Below are 9,331 nucleotides of genomic sequence, written 5' to 3'. Positions count from 1 at the left end.
ATATATGTTTCGTTTTATAACATTTACTTTTAACAATTTTTTACTATTTATTTAGAAAATAGTTGTAAGATAATACTTAAACAAACATATATTTTAAAAATTTAAGATAATATAGGAAAAATATTTTACTTAAAAAATTTATTAAAAATCAGTTTGAAAAACATATTTTAAAATATATAATTTATTAAAGAATATCAGTTTGAAAAGATGTCAAAACTTTTTTAATAATGTGTACTTTGGTATATTTTTAATCCCTTGCAGTTTACTTTAAATTTTAAACTTGTCTTAAAATTCATATTTTTCCTAAAACAAAGTCACACATTTTTATTTTTAATTATTGTATTTATAAAATATTGAAAATTTTATTAGATAAATATAATATATTTAAGGGTAAACTATCATAGTCATTTTTATTATCTTAAGTTATATTTTTGTCATTTATATTTGAAATGTTACGTTTTAATTACTTACGTTATTGTGTTGTAATATTTTAGTCATTGAATTGTTAATTGTCGTTAACGGTGTAACGATAAGCTGACGTGACATGTTAAATCATCATTTCGAACAAAAATTTTAGATTAAATGATACAATTAGTCCCCATGTTTTTTCATTTTGAGCAACTTGATTTTTTTTTATATTTTTTGAACTTTTTTTTTCATTCTTTTTTGCTTCTCCCTCTATTTTTCTACCTTTTATCATCTCTTTTATGTTTTTTTTTTATCTTTTCTTTTCTTTTTCTTTTTCTTTTTCTTTTTCTTTTGTTCCCTTCTCCCTTCCCCATATTTCAATGATGGTTTCAAGAACTACCTTAAATGATTTTCGTGCAATTAGGCCTTAAATCCATCATATTTTATGGTTAAATACTACACATTAACAAGTAACTTTTAGTTGATTGTCTGACATAATTTATATATGTCTCATGTTTGAAATCCAAATTCCTTGACTTAATTATTAGATCATTCAAGCAAAATAATTTTGCAGATGCCTCAAGTTTGAAACCCCATTTCTTTGAACTAATTATATGAAAAATAAAGATAGAAAAGAGAGAAAAAAACAAAGGGAGAAGCAGAAGAGAATAGAAAAAAAGAAAGGTAGTTAAAAGAACATAAAAAAATTAAATTGCTCAAAATAAAAAAAATATGAGGACCGATTATTAACTTAAATTTTTTGTTTGAAATAATGATTAATGTGCTACATCAACTTATCGGTATATTGTTAACGGTAATTAATGGCTGAGTGACTAAAATATTACAACACATTAATGTAAGTGACTAAAACGTAATATTTCAAACATAAATGATTAAAATATAACTTAAATAAACAAAAATAATTATATTAATAGTTTACCGTATGTAGGGCGTCGTAAACTAGTATAATTTTATAAATATAGGATGTTATTAATATGAGATAGGGAGTAAGTTAGCTAAAGAAAAAGAGAAGTGGAGGAGGTCACGGAAGTCTCGATTATAACCCATAAATCATGAGATTATCACACACATTTCTGCAAGCAACCTGAAACACGTTTTTATTTTTTATTTTTTAATTTCTAAAAGTCAAGCCAAATAGTATAGCTATTGTCTTAATAGCCCCATAGCCTCCATTATCATAAACATACCCCATTTTTGGTTATATCTGGCTCTCTCTCTCTCTCTCTCTAGAAATGGGAAATTTTGGCCCTTTCCTATCACACTGTTATATTTCGATTGCAAATTAAAGCAACTTACTTGATGAGCACAAACTGCAAATTTCTATTTTAATATTTGAAAAAGACAATTCAATAGTTGTACTGTAGACTTTTGATTAAATATATATTAAAATGGAACTGTTTTGTTTTGCTTCCATTGTGTGTTTTGTTTTGCTTCCATTGTGTGTTCTTCTTTTTTTCATGACAACTAACTCAATGCATAAATTTATAACTAAAAGTCAATAACCCCATGTGATCTGATTTATTTTCTTTGTAAAGAAGGAAAAGGACCAAAATATCTCAATGGGAGATGGATTTTGCAGATCAAAATGGCTAACCTGCTGTAGGATAACTATAAAAATAAATAAAACCCCTACCTCATAAGCAACACATGACATCATTTTAGACGTCATTTTAGATTTGGTCAAACCAATAATTAATTAAAATCCAAAATTATGAACCCATGTACCAAAGAATTTTAACATTACACCATCCTTTAAAATACCATACCAAGTAAATGAAATGGGAGTGGGACCATGGAAATGATAAGTTCCAAACATTGAAACAGCCAAGACAGTTGGCTGAACCATAGAGAGCGCCGCCGTCCTTGAACAAATCCCACCACCACCCTAGTCAACTTAAGGCATCTTCTTCCATTAACTGTTGGTGGGTCTATGTTCACATGGGATTAATTTAATAAGACAAAACAGTTTCCACTCATCATCTTCCCACCATTACATGACAGATTTCCTATCCCAACATCATATGGTAGAAATAAAAACCGAGGTAAATAATAACACTAACTTATTTATGAGACAATCACATTCTATTTGTAAATCGGTAACAGGATTGCAGAATCATGGGGGCTTTCCTGGTTTTTTATTGAAGCCCAGATGAAAACCTGTTAAAACTTGCTAAACTTCTACATCTACAAACAGGAGAAAAACAAACCAAGTAAAAAACAAAAGGGTTTTTTTGCTGGTGCTCATTAGCACTTAAGTGGGGGACACTTTTGTTACTGGAACCAGATTGAAACATCCTGCTTTGGCATGGAATCCATCCCAACTGCATGCAGATCTTCCTTGTAATCGAAAGAAGCCAAATCGAATGGAGACCCGAACATCAACTGGAAGCCGTTGTTATTGTGGTTGCTGTCTAATGGAGAATTCAAGCCCTTAAACCGCTCAAACTGAGCTTCCCCTTGTGAGAACATCTGCTGATTATGGAGCATGCTGGAGTCCTCGAAGAAGTTTCCTTCCATCATGACTCCTTGACCGCGGAAGAATTCATCTTGCTGATGTTGGATTTTCGGCTGAAGAACGTTTTGACCTTTGGTAACAAGATTGTTACTAGGATTCATGTTCTTGTTGCCTTGAATGTTGTTATCATATACTGACATGAGTTCGCCGATCGTTTTCTGCCCGTCTTCTGGAACTCCAAGTCCGGATAGATCAAAGGGTGTTGAGACAGATGTAACCTGCGGTGCAGCTGGCTTGGATTGTCCGAATTGCCGAGGGAAAATAACTGGTTTTACTTCATTAACACTGAAATTCGAACCACCAAACTGTGCAGAGGAATTTCTATATGGACAAGTCAATTGATGATTGTCCCTGGCAGTCCTATCATGAAAACCCAAACGAAATTCACTGTAAGGGCACTGGAGGAACTCACAAGTGTAGATTTTTTGTTCAACCATGTTTAAATCATTGGATGGTTTCCTCTTTCGCGTGAAATCCAAATTACCAACAACTTCCCCCTTAATCGAATAAGGTGGTTGTTGGATAGCCCTCATTCTCTCCATGACCATATTAGAACTGTTAGTCCTGGGTTTGCACTCTTGCACATCGAAGTTCGGCTCATCTTCAACACCTTCAACATCATACTCACTGCAGTCATTTATAACCAAAGATACATTTCCACCACCTGAGGACAAAGGTGGGCAGGAATCAGGGTAAAGTTCTCGGGCCAAGGCTTCCTCCTGGTTAATGATGGCAAGCCAAGTTGAACTCTCCTTTGCTGTCATTTTGTCCTGTAAGCACTTGGACTGCCTTACAAGCTTGCGAATCTTGGCAATATCAGGAGATATATGCTTGATCACAGCTGTGAGAACCCCCACTTTCCAAGCCTTCTTCAAGTCATGAGGTTTCTTATAGGGAGGAGAGCCTTGATCTTCGGGCAATCCTAGTTGTGGCCACCATTCTTCATTTCCAGTGGGCCACCATGGTGGGGGAATGCCTTTCTCTAAAGGGAATCGCCTTTGAGGAGGATCACAGTGTTGCATCAGTGCAGACAAAAGAGAACCAAGAGTTGTATCTTGAAGTTCTTGCAAGGTGTGTGGAGTTGGGCCGATCGAGTTACAGCCATCATTCTTGCCAGGAATCGAATTATCTGCCTGGTACTTTGCAATAGCAGCAGGACCATTACGATCAAACCTGACTTTATCCTTCCACCATTCCCGAAGATTGTCAGATGCCCCCGTCACTGGCTTCCCCTTTTCCGGAATAATCCCATAAACAAAACCCTGCGCTTTGCAAACTTCCATCATCTTCAACATGTACTTCAAAATCCCATCCTGTGCCCTCGACATCTTCTTTCTCCTCGCCTGTTCTTGTGACAGCCGCTGTTTAGCAATATCAATCCCCTCCTTGCACTTATTCTGCTCTTTAAGCCGTTTGAGACGCATTTTGTCCCTCCACATCCTCCTCTCAAGTTCATCCACATCAATTTCTTCATCACTATAATCATCCTCCACCGTCGCCTCTGGTTCAATTTGTGAGGCTGCCACATCTTTTTCCCCAAGTGGAGCACTGAAAAAATCCATATCCCCACAAATTCCCATCTCGTCAAACATCATCATTGTTCCAAGATAGGAACTCAAATATGTCTGAAACTTGAGAGAACCTCTAATCTGCTAGTACTGATATAAGTTCAAACCACCCAAAAATAGGCCTTAATTAACCTGTTAAAAATTGAATAAATATACTGGTTAACAAATACCCAAAGTTCCCTGATAAACTTGCAGCATCTAACCAATAAAATTATATACACAGTAAAAATATAAATTTAACACCACACACAAACAGACACATATGTATATACACGTATACATATATGTAAACTCTGGCTAAAGAAACATAGATGAAGTAATCAAAAAAGTAAACAGATCAAAGTAGCCTATCAGCTGATCATCCGCATATATGGGTTTTTCAATCATCATGACATAAGAAAGATAAACGGGAAAATAAAGATAAACTACGATTCATAAATCTTAAGGAACAAAACAAAAACCAAGGAACTATCAGATACAAGTCAGATCTCCAGACTATCAGTTTGTTTAAAAATAAAGACTTAAAGATGAAGAAGTAAATGGAAAAATAGAACTATGCTCAAATTGATTGGATCTGACACAAAGAGAAGCTTAACTGTATCAACCAATAATTAAAAAACCGTGTTAGAAAATAAGTAGAAATCATAAATAGACAATCAAAATCTCAACTTCTTTTGCTTTTCAAATCAATAGCAAAAAAAGAAGAAGACCAAGCCAAGGCAATCAAAACTTCAACTTTATTTTTGGCCAAAGAAAACCCTTAACTTCATCAACAAATAATCAAAACCCAAATCAGAAAATTAGCTGAAAACCCCATTCCATGCAATCAAAACTCAGGTCCAAAATGAAATCAATCCTTGAATTTATGAACCAATTATCAAAAACCCATATAAAATAAGCTACATAAAGATCCACACCAGAAGAACTTACCAGGAAAAACCCCAGCTTTTGGCATACTCCACAAAACTAAAAAGGAGTAAATTCTGCAACACAAAAAGGACTTTGAGAGGATAAAAAAGAAGAAAAAGAAAAAAAGAGGGAGAAATGGGTGGACAGAGAAAGAGGGAAATGGGTTTTATAAGTTCTACTCTCCTAAAAGAGAAATATAAATTATTACAGAGAGAGAGAGAGACGGGGGAAGGGCCGGTGATTGCTTCCTTCCCTGTAGATTGTCAAAGTTTTATATAAAAAAGAAAAGACAGGGACAAAGTGGGAGACGCTAAACTGAAACTTTTGATTAAATACTGTAAGAAGTACAGAAATATAAGGAAATATGTGAGTCTGTTAGCAACTTAGCAAGAAAGAAATTTTACCCTAAATGAGGTTTTTTTTTTTTTTTGTCATTTAAATGCAATAAATAATTAATGGATTTGTTATCTTAAAATAAAATCTCCCAAAGTAATCCATTGAACCACTATCACAGTAGTAAATAATTTCATCACATTCTTACCATCTTCTCTTTTTTCTGAAAAACATCACTGATTTTAATTTTAAAATATTTATATCTACATTTATTCTAAAACTCAGTATCACCGATTAATTGGATGTCAGCTTAATTAAGAGAAAATATTCACTTAGATCTTTTTAATGATAACTAATAATATAAAACTATTAACTAAATTAATGATACGAATTAATTGACTATCAACTTAATTGGAAAAATATTAATGAATCTTTTCTTTTAAATGATAATTAATATTATTATGTTAGTACTTTTGTATTTTCATACTTTTAGAAAAATAAATGTCTCAAAAATTATTTTTCAAAAATATATATATCGACACCTATAAATGTTGAATTTAAGCTCAAGGTTTTGTCAAAACATTATTAATCCTATTAAAAAATTATAAATAAATAAATAACTTTATACACTATACATTATATCATCAATATTATATATATAATTATTCTCACACATTTAATTTTTATTATAGATTTTAACATTATTAACTATTATCATATTTGAATAAAATCATATTTATATATAAATTATATTTATTTAATTAAAACTTGAAATTATCTATTATATTTAATGATTTTATAAATTTATATATTTTTTAATTAATAATATACTGTGTTGGTTTTTAGGGCAAACTATTCAATTGTTCACCCAATTTTTTGGGCGCTTTCATTTTGGTCACCCAAAAAAAATCCTTACAAATTGTTGTTCAACTTTTAGAACGTTTTCATTTTACACAAATATTAAATCATTAACGATGGTTGAATGCACACACCAAATCATGTCCACGTCATGTTTAAAATTTTATTTTGATCACCTAACTTCTAGATCACATTTATTTTGGTCATCGAGAAAAAAAATTTTAAGTCTTGATCCAGGTAAAAAAAAAGTAATATTAAAGTGAAAGCGCAGTAGAAACTAAAATAATGCATTAAAAATTTGTTGTATTGTATTTGTTTACCTTTTATTTTTTCAATGTTGAAATTTTAAATTTCAAAACATCAAAATCAATTAAATAAACTATTTTAAAAAATTATCGTTTGATAGTGTGAGCCAATTTGTTACTATAATATTAAAATTAACGAATTTAATATCCTTTTAAAATTTAAAATTTTACTTTATGTCTTCAAAATAAAATAACTTATCCTTAATAATTATTTACAAAATCAAAATTTCTTTTGATTATGTGATTTTAAATCTTCCATGCTAAGCTAAAAGCGAAATAAATTCATTGTAATTAATTAATTTTATCTTTCATGTAAATAAAACTCCAAATTATTTTCATCACTTCTTTACCTAAAAGAAGAACAAGCGTTAATTTAATTAATTGTAAGATTTTGTCTTCATTTTAAGCTTAGCATGGAATAATCAAGATTATATAATCAAAAGATATGTAAATTTTGTAGAAAATTGTCAAATATGAGTTATTTGACGTTGGTTTCATTAAAATAAATTGGAAATATAAAATAAAATTTTAAAATTTAGAAAGAGATTAAATTAATTAAGTTAATTAATTTCAATATTATAGTAACAAATTTATTGGAATTATCGAGGATAAAAATTCAACAATTTATTTAATTGATTTTTTGTTTAAAATTTAAAATTTCAATGTTAAAAAAATTCGACAAGAGGATAAACAAGTACAAGTTGAAAAATTATAATAGATTATTTTAGTTTCTACCGCTTTTCACTTTAATACTTTTTTTTTACCTAGATCAAGACCTAAAAAAAATTCCGATAACTAAAATGAAAATAACCTAAAAGTCGAGTGACCAAAATGAAAGTATAAGCATGATGTGGACATGATTTGGCGTGTACAATCAGTCGTTATTAGGAATTTAATGCTTGGGTGACTAAAATGAAAACTTTCTAAAAGTTTAGAGACAAAATTGCAAAAATTTTTATTTAGGTAACCAAAATGAAAGCGCTCTAAAAATTGAATGATCAACTAGGGAGTTGACGCTATTAAAACTATTATATTTGAATAAAAACCTATAACATACTATATTAGTAAAAGATATCAATTTAAATATAAGTTTAATTATTTTTTTATGCCAATAGAGTCTTAACTCGGCTAACATAAGCATTGTCGCGAATGCAAGAGGACGTGGATTAGAGTGCATTAAAGTGCATTATTCTTTTATTTATAGATTGGAAGTAGTTATAGATAGTTCTAAACATTATATAAAAAATATAATCGAAACTAATAAAAATTGAAACCTTTTGAAAATTATTATATAAGGAATTAAAATTTCCAATAGATTTAAAATTAAAAAAAAAACTGATGAGGGGCTATTGTACTTAATATAAAAAAATGAAGTCAAATAATTAAAAACAATCCAGTAGAACCACATGAGAAGTGAGCAATTATTTTAGGCCTTGGTTTTGGTAGTGCAATGCATTAAGGGCATTGCTCTTCACTTTTCATCCAAATCCAATGTTTTCTTCCTTCAGTAATGGAGTTTCTACTAATTTTTTATTATTATCCCCACACCCCTTCTTTTAGCCACTATTTCAATTTTAAATAATTAATTAAAAACACTTCTCCAATTATGAGGATGGTCGTTTTCTTATTTATTAATTTTATTATTTTTTTGGGTCAAAGAAAGATTCTTGCTGTTTCTCCTTAGGCCAAAATATTAAAATTTTTAAAATTCCATAAAATAATTCTCTTAAAAAATCAATTCAGGTGTCAAAGGAAAGAAATATAATAAAATAAAAATATTTATAAATCAAATTATTTTAACATAATACGTTAACATAAGTGAAAAAGATGGAAGGATAGGAGGAGAGCGTAGAAAAGTGAAAAGAAAATAAATTTTACGTATGCTTAATTCAGAAAATTAGTGAGAAGAAAGAAGAGGAGTTGTTATTTTTTATCTTAATGCATAAAGTATGAGGGGAGAGAAAAGAAAATTATGTTTTATTTCTAATGATGCTTATGGAAAAAAAATTTATATTTTCTATATATCTTTCTAACTTTTCACCCCTCCAATTTTCTTTCATTCGCATCAAGTAAAGTCTAAAATTTTACTCAAATCCAAACATAAATGTCAATAAATAACTAATTTTAGTACAAAAAACCCCGAAATCATGTTTCTTATTTATCATTAAGTACAACAAGTCAATGCTTTGATTGAGTTTTACATTTTTAAAGAAACTTTTAGGGAAATGTTTAGAGAATGTAGAAAACATTGTTGAAATTTGATATATATAATTTGTAACTGGATTCTCAGCTCAAATTATTTATTTTTGTTGGTGATTTAGGTTTAAACTTTGAATATAATATTATTAAAAAAATAACTATGAAATTCATACGAATTAATTTTTATGAATCGTAAACCCACAAAATATTATACT

General features: G+C 29.9%; 1 protein-coding gene across 2 annotated transcripts; it reads right to left on the bottom strand.

Annotated features, from left to right (window-relative positions):
• Positions 1–2,373: 2,373 nt before the first annotated feature.
• On the bottom strand, positions 2,374–5,862 carry LOC108469674 (protein ETHYLENE INSENSITIVE 3-like). Of its 2 annotated transcripts, none has more exons than XM_017770652.2 (2): positions 5,443–5,862; positions 2,374–4,644 (listed from the first exon to the last, which is right to left on the bottom strand). In XM_017770652.2, exon 2 carries the CDS (start codon positions 4,540–4,542, stop codon positions 2,701–2,703), a length of 1,842 nt encoding a protein of 613 aa, XP_017626141.1. In that variant the 5' UTR covers positions 4,543–4,644; positions 5,443–5,862; the 3' UTR covers positions 2,374–2,700. The 2 variants fall into 2 exon arrangements, with proteins under 2 accessions (XP_017626141.1, XP_052887532.1); XM_053031572.1 differs by lacking the exon at positions 5,443–5,862 and adding an exon at positions 5,278–5,416.
• Between the last annotated feature and the right edge of the window lie 3,469 nt (positions 5,863–9,331).

This window comes from Gossypium arboreum, chromosome 8 (genome assembly GCF_025698485.1).
Source record: "Gossypium arboreum isolate Shixiya-1 chromosome 8, ASM2569848v2, whole genome shotgun sequence".
Lineage (NCBI taxonomy): Eukaryota > Viridiplantae > Streptophyta > Magnoliopsida > Malvales > Malvaceae > Gossypium > Gossypium arboreum.
Note: the sequence above shows the minus strand (reverse complement) of the source record. Positions and strands in the feature narration are given on the sequence as shown.

What these genes read in the sequence shown, in the direction of transcription:
- LOC108469674 (XM_017770652.2), bottom strand. Translation starts at nt 4,542, where the DNA reads ATGATGATGTTTGACGAGATGGGAATTTGTGGGGATATGGATTTTTTC.